Source organism: Anolis sagrei, chromosome 8, assembly GCF_037176765.1.
Source record: "Anolis sagrei isolate rAnoSag1 chromosome 8, rAnoSag1.mat, whole genome shotgun sequence".
Classification (NCBI taxonomy): domain Eukaryota; kingdom Metazoa; phylum Chordata; class Lepidosauria; order Squamata; family Dactyloidae; genus Anolis; species Anolis sagrei.
Window position 1 is genome coordinate 11,191,804 of NC_090028.1, and position 13,331 is coordinate 11,205,134.

The following is a 13,331-nucleotide window of genomic DNA, read 5'->3' on the forward strand; positions in this document are numbered from 1 at the left end:
CAACTAGTATCTGGCCCTACCAACTGTGCTGGACACACACTTGACTTGGTTTTCTGTCAGGATTGGGAAGATAGTGGCGGTGTGGAGGAGCTGTCCATCGCTCCATTGTCATGGACCGACCACCACTTGATCAGGTTTAGACTACCTGCAACTCTTAACCTTCGCAGGGGTGGTGGACCCATTAAGATGGTCCGCCCCAGGAGGCTTATGGTTCCAGATGGATTCCTGATGGCTCTTGGGGAGTTTCCCGCTACCTTGGTAGGTGATCCTGTCGATGCTCTGGTCGCCCATTGGACTAATGAGTTGACTAGGGCAATAGACACGATCGCTCCGGAGCGCCCTCTCTTAAGCAATCGAGCTAAACCATCTCCTTGGTTCAACGAGGAGTTGGTGGCGAGGAAGCAAACAAAGAGGTAGCTAGAGAGCGTGTGGCGGAAGAAGCCTAACGAGTCAAATCGAACACGCCTATGTCTTTATTTAAGGGCATATGGCGCGGCAATAGAGGCTGCACAAAATTCTTTCTACTCAGCCAATATTGCGTCCGCAAACTCCAGCAGCCAATATTGCGTCCGCAAACTCCAGCGGAGTTGTTTCGAGTAGTCAGAGAGTTGTTGAAGTCCACCTTTCAGGATGGGTCCCCTGACGACTCGGCAGCCCGCTGTGAAGCGTTTGCTCAGTACTTTGCGGACAAAGTTGCTTTGATCCATGCAGGCTTTGACACTATGTTAACGGCAGTCTCTGAGGATGTAACGTGAGCACCTGCTTGTCCAATTTTGATGGATTTGTTTCAATCTGTTCAACTTGAGGATGTCGACAGGATTCTTGGGGAGGCAAGGCCAACCACATGCATCCTAGACCCCTGCCCATCCTGGCCGGTAAAAGAAGCCAGAGGGGGTTTGGCAGAGTGGGTGAAGGTGGTGGTTAATGCCTCCCTTCGGGAAGGCATCATTCCAGCCAGCATAAAACAAGCTGTTATAAAACCGCTGTTGAAAAAGCCATCACTGGATCCCACTCAATTTGTCAACTATCGGCCAGTTTCCAATCTCCCCTATTTGGGCAAAGTCCTGGAACGTGTGGTGGCCTCGCAACTCCAGGAGTTCCTGGTAGACATGGATTATCTGGATCCAGCGCAGTCTGCTGTAGGATGGGGCATGGTACTTGGTCGCCTTACTGGATGATCTTCGCTGGGAACTGGACAGGGGGAGTGTGTCCCTGTTGGTTCTGCTGGACCTCTCTTCGGCCTTCGATACCGTCGATCACGGTATCCTTCTGGGATGTCTTGTGGGGATGGGCCTTAGGGGTACTGCTCTGCAGTGGCTCCAGTCCTTCCTCGAGGGGCGCTCCCAGAAGGTGTTATTAGGGGACGCCTGCTCGACTCCACGGCCTTTGTTCTGTGGGGTCCCGCAGGGCTCTGTACTGTCCCCTATGTTGTTCAACATATACATGAAGCCATTGGGAGAGATCATCCGGAGTTTCGGGGTTCGGTGTCACCTGTACGCAGATGATGTCCAACTCTGTTACTCCTTTCCACCTGCTACTAAGGAGGCTGTTCAGGTCCTGAACCGGTACTTGGCCGCTGTAACGGACTGGATGAGGGACAACATATTGAAACTAAATCCAGACAAGACAGAGGTACTCCTGGTCAGTCGAAAGGCCGAACAGGGCATAGGGTTACAGCCTGTGCTTGACAGGGTTACACTCCCCCTGAAGGCGCAGGTTTGCAGCTTAGGAGCGATCCTGGACTTATTGCTGAGCCTGGAACCCCAGGTCTCGGCGGTGGTCAGGGGAGCTTTTGCACAATTAAAGCTTGTGCGCCAGCTGCGCCCATACCTTGGGAAGTCTGACTTGGCCACGGTGGTCCACGCTCTGGTTACATCCCGTCTAGACTACTGCAATGCTCTCTACGTGGGGTTGCCTCTGAAGACTGTTCGGAAACTTCAACTAGTCCAACGGGCAGCAGTCAGACTGCTAACGGGAGCTGGGTACAGAGATCATACGACCCCTCTGTTACGTCAGCTCCACTGGCTGCCGATTAGCTTCCTGGCACAATTCAAAGTGCTGGTTTTGACCTATAAAGCCCTAAACAACTCCGTCCCAGTCTACCTGTCCGAACGGATTCTCCCCTATGAACCATCAAGATTATTAAGATCTTCCGGAGGGGCCCTGCTCTCGGTCCCACCTCCTTCGCAATCGTGTCTGGTGGGAACGAGGGACAGGGATTCTCGGTGGTGGCTCCCCGGCTTTGGAACTCCCTCCCACTAGAGATTAGATCTGCTCCCTCCCTCCTGACTTTCAGGAAACTAATAAAGACCTGGCTGTGGAATGTGGCTTTTAAGGACTGATCTCATAACCTTGGTCCACATGGAAGGAGGAGGATGAACTGTGACTATGACTGTGATTGTATGATGATTTGTCTTGGGTAATGAGATTATGATGTTTTTACTGTACGATTTTAATCTGTAATGTTGATGTATTTTGTTTTTGTATATTATTGTAATTTGCATATATGCTGTAAACCGGCCTGAGTCCCTCATAGAGGTGAGAAAACCGGTATAGAAAACTTCTAAATAAATAATAAATAAATAATGGGAATCCCTGGCCTGTGAGCATTCCAGCTGGAGGTCAGCTGTGACCAGCAGTGCTGAGGCATGAATGGAGGGCAAAAGGGTGAAATGTGCGAAGAGGAAGGTGCGTCAAGCCAATCCTGACCAGGACTGCCTTCCACCTGGAAAACGATGTCCTCACTGCAGGAAAACATGCAGATCAAATAATTAATAAAATCATTTCAAAAAAGAGAGTGTAACTGTTTTTTTATTTAATAAACAAAAAAATCTAGACACAATATTTATCAGCTTTAATTATCAGCAGGCTTAAGTATGACCATTCATTTTCACAACTGAATTCAAACTAGCTGAGATCAAACAAGTGCCCAAAAGGTAATATGACTAGTTTTGGTGAGTGTTCAGTTTCATAAAGTTTGACCTTATGGCCTTCCACAGAAGATTGCTTTTTAATATTACAAAAGCAACGTAGAAAAACGGGATTGCTGTGAGTTTTCCAGGCACGCCATGTTCCAGAAGCACTCTCTCCTGATGTTTCACTCACATCTATAGCAGACAACCTCAAAGGTTGTGAGGTTTGACAACTTCTGAGGATGCCTGCCACAGATGTGGGCAAAACATCAGGAGAGAATGCTTCTGGAACATGACCATACAGACCGGAAAACTCACAGCAACCCAGTGATTCTGGCCATGAAAGCCTTCGACAACACAAATGTAGAAAAAGTTCAGCCAGAGATTGTACCAGATATATACAACAAAACATGTCACCCAGTCAAAGCAGTTACTTTAGATAACCTACCAATTTGACCGTCCTACTGTAACTGGATGCAACAAACCGTGGAGAACTCAGCAGTGTCATTTCCCATTAGTCAAACCACAATCCATGGAAATGGCTACATAGGTTCTTTCGTCTACTTGTAAATACATCCCTGACCAGGAGAGCAATTTCAATGTGCTCCTTCTCTCTCTCTGATATTAAAATGGTTCCTGGCTTTTTGAGTGATGCAAGTAAGTAACGCGGAGAGTGGAGCGTCTGCTACTCCTAAGAAATGAGACAAAAAAAAAACCGTACCATTAGAACCAATTGTCTAAGTACAAATTCTATTATTATCTATATATATAAATGCTCTGTGCATAATGAGTACCTTAAAAACAAAAGAACCAATGATCAAAATCACACCAAATTTGGCAACAAAACATCTCACTACACAAGGAGTGGCCATCACTCAAAAAATTATGATTTTGTCATTTGGGAGTTGTAGTTGCTGGGATTTATAGTTCACCTATAATCAAAGAGCATTCCGAACTCCACCAATGATGGAATTGAACCACACTTGGCACACAGGCCTCCATACTAGCAGCAGTTGGTGGGCATTGACCTTGAGTTTGGGAGTTGTAGTTCACCTACATCCAGAGTGCACTGTGGACTCAAACAATGATGGATCTGGACCAAACTTGGCACGAATACTCACTAGGCCCAAATATGAAAACAGATGGAGTTTGGGGAAAATAAACCTTGGCATTTGGGAGGTGGGATTTATAGCTCACCTACAATCAAAGAACATTCTGAATGAACCCCATGAATGAAAGAACTAGGGCAAACTTCCCACACAGAATCCCCATGACCAACAGAAAATACTTAAGGCTATCCAGTCCAACTTCCTTCACCAGGGCAAGAAAATTTAATCAAAGCCCTCCTGACAGAGAGCCATACAGCCATAGATATAGATAGATAGATATGATTCACACACACACATATAAAGTATTATAGATTTGAAAGGGAGCCCTAAAGAAGGACAATTATGTGTTGCATGTTCCAGAGTAGGCAAAACAGACAATCTCTATGTCAACACTGTGAAAGAAACATCAAGAAATACTGTTTACCCACAAGCATAAAGACATTACATATATTAGAAACCAGCACTTTCTAATTACTTTATTTTCCAGATCACCAGACTGGGCCAAAGCAACGCATGGCAGGGGACTACTAGTTTGTTTATAGAATTGTCATTTTCATATACTTCAGGAAGAAATTCAGAAGCTGGCAGTGCTTGCTTTTTCTGTGTCACAAAACAGGTTTGACATTCCCACTAGTACAGCTAGTACAGCTGTTCTGAAAAGTATTTCTATTTTACTTTGGAGTCCTATAGTGCTTTAAAATATTTTTCTTATTGGCACATTGGTTTTGAGTTTGTTTAGAAGCGATATGGAAAACTGGTTTGGCTTAATATGAAACAAGATTTTTTTGTTGGCACACAGAACCAGAGTTTCAAAAATTCGAGTTCCACCAGTCTGCATTTCTATTATTATTATTATTGTTGTTGTTGTTGTTGAAATCCAGCATAGAGATCGTGTTTGCTGTGACATACTGTATTTCTGTGTTCGTTTTTAATCTGTATTTGCTGGGCATGTCCCTCTGTAAACTGCCCCGAGTCCCTTCGGGGAGATGGAGGCAAGGTATAAAAATTAAGTTGTTGTTGTTGTTGTTATTATTATTAATATTATTTGAAACACAACAAAATGAGTCCACAGCAGATAATAGTAATAATAATAATAGTAATAGAGTGAAATAATAAATGTAATAATAATAATAGAGTAAAATAATAAATGTAACAATAAATAGAGTAAAATAATAAATGTAATAACAACAATAATAAAGTAAAACAAACAGCAACAGCAACAAAGTAAAATAATAAATAACCTTGACTCGAGTATAGGCCGGCGGAGACTTTTTCAACCTAAAAATAGGACTGAAAAACTAGGCTTATACTCGAGTATATACAGTATGTTAATCCTACAAACGACCATTACATTTTTATTTATATAGATTATTATTTTACTGACATGTCATGGCTCAAAAAAAGATGGGTTCAGGCTCCTAATTCCTAAATGCAATTATTCCTATGCAGATCCAAGGGCAAATGCAGCAAAACGGAAGGCTGGGTTAGGAACCATTATGAAATGGTTCCTTTTGTTATTGCGGTAAATATTGCAATTGTCCACCCGCAAATGCAGCTCTTTTGGTTTCAAACAACCAAAATACGGTTGTTTGATTATGATGCCCACAATATTCTCCCAAAACCAAAAAATGGGTACTCAGATCCTCTCTCCCCCATAATTCCCTACTCTTTCTATACAGGAATGACACAAGTCATTGCGCTTAGATTTTGCCACTTCTGGAATACTTACCAGCCAGCGCAAGGGACTGTACGGCTTCTAAAAGATGAGGACTGGAAAACTTGACCGTACATCTAAATGGTTTGATATCATGTAAGGTGTCATTTATTAGATCACCTCTGAATGTTGTCTTAAGCTATAAATGAAAACAATCAAGAGGTTTAAAAAAGCCATTCTCATTTAAAGTAAACTGTTGACAGTTGGAATTCATAACACTTTTCTTTTTTGAACAACACATTGTAACTGGTTTTTTTTTTCAATTTATGCTGACTTAGAATTCATTTCTGAAATATCTAGGGGTAGTCAGTTGAGTTTTTTTACATCTTTTACATTTTTATTTGTATTTTTAAGGGGTGGAGGAGTTGTGAAAAAGAGGTCTTAAATGTTGTATTTTTGAAAACCTAATAAAATATATTTTTAAAAAGTAATATTTTGTCATATTATTTACAGGACTGTTTTGCGAAGGACATAACCCTGTATTGGTATGTAGCAAAGATGAAAATCACATTTATCCCATACCTGTTTATTTTCTTGGTCTAATGTTTTGACTATATTTTACATGCTGAAATGCTGTATGGTGAGTGAAAGGGAAATTGGAAGCTATATTTTTATCTGAAGCCTGCTTTTTAACACAAATTGTAAGGAACATAGTTTTGAAAAGAAGAAGTCACCATGATATTATTTTGATTAAAAGATAAAAGGACTGTATTCGTACCCTTCAATCTTCTTGACCAGTGGTTCCCAACCATTTTTTGATCAGAGATCACTCTCCAACATTAGTACCAAAAGGGTAATGAATCAGTTTGTGGTCAACTTTAGAGTTTGAAAAAAATACAAAAAACAAAGTGCAAGATCCAATAAACCAGAGGTCCTCAAACTAAGCCCCGAGGGTCAGATACAGCCCTCCAAGGTCATTTACCCGGCCCTTGCTCAGGGTCAATCTAAGTATGAAATGACTTGAAAGCACACAACAACATCAATCCTATCTCATCAGCCATAAGCAGGCCCACACTTCCCACACTACGGTGCGCCAGCTGCGACCGTACCTCGAGACTTACAAGGTATATATTACATACAATATATTATATTATTAGCATAGTACAATATCAGCATTAAACATTGCTATATTGCACCATACCACTATATCGTAATATTATTAGTAATACTAGCTGTACCCTGCCACGCGTTGCTGTGGCCCTCAGACAAGAGAGGAATTCTAGTTGAAGCAATAGACAGAAGGGACAGATGGAAGGGACACTGATAGATGGAACAGAAGGTAGATGGAGAGAACATAGATAAGTTGGTAGGTAGTAGGTAGATAGATATGTAGATGGAGTGGTTGATGGATTGAAGGATGGATGGACATACTGACAGACAAAGGGGGTTGGACTGGATGGCCTCTGGGACTCCCTTCCAACGTATCTCCTTCTATGTCCCACCCCGGAGTTTGAGATCATCTGGGGAGGCCCTGCTCTCAACCCCACCACTGTCACAAGTGAGGCTGGTGGGGACGAGGAGCAGGGCTTTCTCAGTGGTGGCCCCTCACCTGTGGAACTTGCTCCCGGGGGAAATACTGGGCATCATCATCCCTCCTCTCCTTCAGGAGGAAGGTAAAGACGTGGTTGTGGGACCAGGCCTTTGGGCAATCTGACAACTAGATAAGACAATCAGACGAGTATGACTGACAGGACTGACGAAGTGGAATTGGAAATTAAAACTATGAGATTGCGAACGCTGACCGTTTAGGAGGAGGAATTGGGTTTGTATTGATTTTATTGATTTTTATTGGTTGTAATGCAGGAATTGTTGTTTAACTGTGAATTTGATGTTACTTTTTGTTTTTGACTGTTATGTGATGCGGGCATCGAATTGTGCCTTTGCTTTTGTAAGCCGCCCTGAGTCCCCTTCGGGGTGAGAAGGGCGGGGTAGAAGAAACCGAAATAAATAAATAATAAATAAATTGGTTGACCATCTGTCGGGAGGGCTTTGATGGTGTCTTCCTTTACTGTAAAATGAGGTTGGACTGGAAGGCCTTTAAGGCCCCTTCCTATACCTCAAAGGGTTTCCCGCGCCTGTTCTTCCGTGCGTGGCATCAAAGGACCCCTTCCCCGGCGATCCCCCTCCCTCCCTGGCATCCCTCCTGGCCACTCTTTGCTGTGGCCTAGCTTGGTGATATGGAAAATATTTGAAAAGTAAACAACTAAATACTTTTTAAATTAAAATACTAACAGTAAAATATTTTAAAGTTAATTATATTTTTTTAGATTTAAATTTTGTAAAGGTAAACAATTAAATATTTTAAAATTAAAACATTAAAATTAAATAATTTAAAATTAAATAACTATTTTAAAAACAAATTATTAAGTAATTAAATATTTCATAATTAAACCAAATAAAATACATTAAAATAAAGTATTATGAAATGTAAATATTAAATATGTATAAATTTTAATATTAAAATTAAAGGAATAATATTAAAATAAAACAATTTTATATTTTAAATTTGAAATATTAAAATAAAATAATGTAATGTAAATATTAATTTTTAAAATCAAAATATGTAAATGAAATATTTTAGAACTAAAGAATTATATATTTTATAATGAAAATATTAAAATGTTTAAATTAAACAAATATTTTAAACTTAAAATATCTAAATGAAGTATTCAAAAGTTAAATATTTTTAAATGAAAATAATTAAATATTTTAAAATTAAGGAAGTATTTTATAATTAACATGTTATCAAAAATATTTTGAAAGGGTTATATAAATTTATAGATATATATTGCCAATTATTACATAGCTGTATGGATTCGTTGGGCCAGTTCAATTTTTTGTAGTTCTTTGGGATAGATTTTTATGTGTCATATCATTGACTTAAAGCCTATTATAGTTGATATATTTATTATTTTGGATTATTATTATTTTTATGCTATTTGATCCTATATGCTTGGGATGCTATATTTGTAGAATGAGTGGTGTCTTCCTGCCTGGCAGAATTGGGTTGGAATTGGATGGCCATCTGTTGGGAGGGTTTGAATGGGGTCACTCCTGCCTGACATGAATAGGATTGGGGTTTCTGTATTCTGAGCCTGGGTTATCAATGGATCTGCTCTGAGCTTGATTGCTTTTGCTTCCGCAGAGCTTCCGTTCTCCTGAATCCATCCCATCTGCAGTAGATTAGTCAGGTCTGGATAGATTAATTTTGGAGAGGCAGAGCAGCCTAGGTAGCGGCAGAGAGGCAGTGAACGGACAGCCTGCTGTGCATGTGCACTCCTTCCCCCCCCTCCCTGAGGCTTACTTTCTGAGGGGGGGGGGGAGGGAAGGGAAGTGTTTTTTTGGGTTTTTGTGAGTGGAGGATATAGCTTGCTTGAGAAAGTGTCTAGTGTCCAAATTTGGTGTCAATTCCCCCAGTGGTTTTTGAGTTCTGATGGTATCACAAACAAACATTACATTTTTATTTATATAGATTACAAGTAATATATATTATATTATATTATTAGAATAGCACAGGAGACAAGGTGGAATTGTCCCCTGGCCCGCTCTCTCTTCACTCTGGCCCAGAGCGACAGTTGGTGCTGGGGGACACATTAGAGGACACAATCATGCAGTGAAGAGAGCAAAGAAGACCTTAGTTGCACCTCAATTGCTACCAAATTTAAAACCTCTGACTTGGTGAGCAGGTTGCTCAAACCAGTGGGATCTTGCAGGAATCAAGACGCAAGGCGCATGGAAAGAAGGCCATAAAGAACTCAACAAAAATATCTGAAGCAAATATACGTACAAATATACATAAACAATTTTTTACCCGGTAGTGTGCAAATTCTAGTTTTGGCTGAGGACCATCACCAAAAGTTTCTCGATCAATCCTTTGAATTCTTTCCTTTTCATGTTGATCTTCCTGAATTATCCTTGGATCTACTGAAAAACAAAGAATCCGTTAAGCTTCTAAGTCAGTGGTTCTCAACCTTCCTAATGCTGTGACCCCATGTTGTGGTGACCCCCAACCATAAAATTATTTTTGTTGCTATGTCATAACTGTAATTTTGCTATTGTTATGAATCGTAATGTTAATATCTGATATGCAGAATGTATTTTAATTCACAAGACCAAATTTGACACAAATACCCGATACGCCCAAATTTGAATATTGGGGGCAGGTGGGTGGGTGAGTTATTTTGTCATTTGGGAGTTGTAGTTGCTGGGATTTGTAGTTCACCTAAAATCAAAGAGCATTCTGAACTCCGCAAATGATAGAGTTGAACCAAACTTGGCATACAGAGCTCCCAAGACCAACACAAAATACTAGAAGGGTTTGTTAGTAAATGTAAGGAAGTTATTGAAACTAGGTATATGTATTTGAACTGTTTAACTATTTGTTTGGTAACAGTAGCTGAAAGCTAGAAATAACTGGTTGTATCCATTGTGGCGTTGCCAAGGAGACCAGGCAGAGGAGAGTGGAAAGTGGGCGGAGCCTAGCAAGAGAAATCCATCTGCGTTTTAAAAAGAAGCAGTTAGTTGGGGTTTAGGTTCCGAGGAGTGAGGAGTTAGAGTTAGGGTTTGGAGTTCAGAGTGAGCAGTCAAGAGAGAAGAGGGGAAGTAGAGAAGCAGTGTTTGTGAATAGTCTGAGGTTTCTTCAATCTAGGAAGGTTGAAGGGGGGAACCTGATTAGTTTCATTAGTCAGAGAAGACTAAGTGAAGCTTGTTTAGATCATTAGTTGAGAAAGAACTAGAGATCTAGGGTTTGATCAAGAAAGGATCAAACAGGAAGGCTATTCACCTCAGGAAACATTGTTTAAGAAAGTGCTTCACCACAGTAAAAGTCAATTACAAGTTGTATCATCCAGAAGTGTGAACTGTATTGCAAACCGTGTTACATTTAAAGTTCTACAAGTTCTCTAAGTTATTCCAAGTAAACCAACAGCCTGCAACCATACGCTTTGTTCAAAATAAATTTGTTAACTTTTGTTTGAAGACTGCCTCATCTCCATCAATTCTGCGTCCAGTGTGCCATTTCTCACAATATTACAACTTACCTCACATGGTGGCAGAAACGCAGGGAAAAGTAACCAAATGAAACTACATTCTTCTCTCCAGTCACGCTACAGTATATACAGTGTAATTACTACTAAGTTATTACTTTCTTAATAAAGGAGGAGGTGCAATTGAACAGCCTCCCTTCCAACTTGATGGTAAATTTGGTTCCTAATCGGCAACCCCCATTGCAAATCGGCCAGTTCTTTTTAAAATTGGGAACTGGGGTAAAATCTCCTGAATACTTGTTCCTATCAAATTGGTGGCAACAATAAATTATCCCTCAGCTCCCTTGCTTCCTCGCAGTAATTGACCTTGAGTTTTGGAGTTGTAGTTCACCTACATCCAAAGAACACTGTGGACTCAAACAATATGGATCTGGTTCAAAATTGGCATGAATGCTCAATAATGTGAAGACTAGTAGAGTTTGGGGGAAAGAGACTTGACATTTGGGAGTTGTATTTCCTGTGATTTATAGTTCACCTCCAATCAAAGAGCATTCTGAACCCCACCAATGATAAAATTGGGCCAAACTTTCCACACAGAACCACCATGACCAACCAAAAATACTTTGTTTTCTGATGGTCTTTGGTGATCCCTCGGGACCCCCCCCAGGGGTCCCAACCCCCAGGTTGAGAAACACTGTTCTAAGTAAACCTCATTTGTCAAAGTAACATGCATGGTTGAAAGGCTGCATTTGCTGGATGTCTTACTGCAGATGCAGCCTGACTGTGGTCCACCCATTACGCGTGATGGCCAACAACTTTAATATTTGAAGAAACAGTTTTGATTTAAAGCTATGTATCATAAGTGGCGCAGTGGGTTAAACCGCTAAGTTGCAGAATTTGCTGACCAGAACGTCAGCGGTTTGAATTTGCAGAATGAGGTGAGCTCTTGTTATTAGCTCCAGCTTCTTCCAATACTAATAATAACAATAATAAGCTTTATTTATACCCCACCACCATCTCCCCAAGGGGATTCGGGGTGGCTTACATGAGGCCAAGCCCAACAATACATCACTATAAACCAACACAAAAATAATATAAACCAAGAAATAAAAATACAACATGAAACCATTATAAATAACATATCAGGAATAAAAACACAACATATTAAAAACACAAGGATCCAACACTGTGGGCAGGGCATATTGTCATAAATTTAAAAAATGTAAAACACTGGGTGTGACAGCAATAAAATGAGTCTAAATAGATGTTTTAGAAGGTGAGGTAGGCTTGATTGCCCCAACACGTAGGGTAAGGTGCTTCAGAGGACATTTTGCAGACAATTGGTCAGATCAGGAAATTATTGGTCTTTCAATCAGGGAAGACACATTGGAACAACCAAGTTTTCAAGCTCCTCCTAAAGACTGTCAATGTGGGGGCTTGCCTAATATCCTTAGGGAGCAAGTTCAAGAGTTGGGGGGGGGGGGCACCACAGAAAAGGCCCTCTCCCTCGCCCCCACCAGTCACGGCTGCGAAGGGGGCAGGAGCGAGAAAAGGGCCTTTCAAACCTAGAAGGTCAGAGTGAAGGTAGAGGGGAGCAGAAGACATTTCCACCTTGTCTTCTGCCTATATCATCAGTTGGGAGCCCCCCCCCCCCCCCCGGGCACTAAACTGCTGCTCTGGCCAGAGTGAAGACAAGAGGGGAGCAGAAGACATTTCCATTTTGTATTTACTAATAATAATATTGTACATTGTATATACATATAATATTTATAATATTATAATGTAATACAATATAATACTAGTAATAATACAATATTATAATTATATATTTACATTACGTGTAATATTACTAATAATATTACAATATAATGGTATAGTGCAATATAGTAATTTATTTTATTTATTTAACGTGTCTGGGGCAATCAGACAATATATAATATTGATATTGTACTATGCTAATAATATAATATATTGTATGAAAATCTATCTTGTAAGCCGCTCTGAGTCCCCTTCGGGGTGAGAAGGGCGGCATATAAATGCCGTAAATAAATAAATAGAAGTTTGAAAACATACAAATGTAAGTAGATCAATAGGTATTGCTTTGGCAGGAAGTTAATAGTACTCCATGCAGTCATGCCGGCCACATGACCTTGGAGGTGTCTACGGACAACGCCGGCTTTTTGGCTTAGAAATGGAGATGAACACCACCTCCAGAGTCAGACATGACTAGACTTAATGTCAAGGGGAAACCAACATCATAAGTCAGTACAGATACCATTTTCCAGATTGTTGTCTTTTTCTTGGAGAGGTTGTGGTTGATGGATTTGAAGGCTCTGAGGAAGCAAGGAGAAAAGAACATTCATTTTGTATATTTTCATCCATATGACCAATAAAAGCAAGCTTTTCAGATTCACAACTCAGAATGTTTTACAAACAGTTGTGAAATGCATTCTGGTTTCTTTGAGAGCAACAGGAAGCTAGTTGCAACCGGGGCTGAAGGAATATGTCTCAATTATGTACAACTCACTCTATAACTTCCATTCAGAGGTGAGAAAAGTGAAGAAGAAGTTGTTTATTTTTCTACCCCGCCTCCATCTCCCTGAAGGGACTC

The 13,331-nt window shown here is 40.5% G+C and overlaps 1 protein-coding gene across 4 annotated transcripts in view; it reads right to left on the bottom strand.

Annotated features, from left to right (window-relative positions):
- Positions 1–2,793: 2,793 nt before the first annotated feature.
- The window catches only part of CENPN (centromere protein N), a 34,369-nt gene continuing 23,831 nt past the window's right edge, over positions 2,794–13,331 (bottom strand). For 2 of the 4 annotated variants that reach the window (XM_067471035.1, XM_060788039.2), the window contains 4 exons: positions 12,996–13,053; positions 9,547–9,659; positions 5,751–5,874; positions 2,794–3,603 (listed from right to left, as the gene is read on the bottom strand). In XM_067471035.1, the coding sequence (XP_067327136.1) occupies positions 3,509–3,603; positions 5,751–5,874; positions 9,547–9,659; positions 12,996–13,053 (390 nt within the window). In that variant the 3' untranslated portion in view covers positions 2,794–3,508. The remainder of the gene's footprint in view (positions 3,604–5,750; positions 5,875–9,546; positions 9,660–12,995; positions 13,054–13,331) is intronic. The other 2 variants (XM_067471034.1, XM_067471036.1) reach the window with 2 other exon arrangements.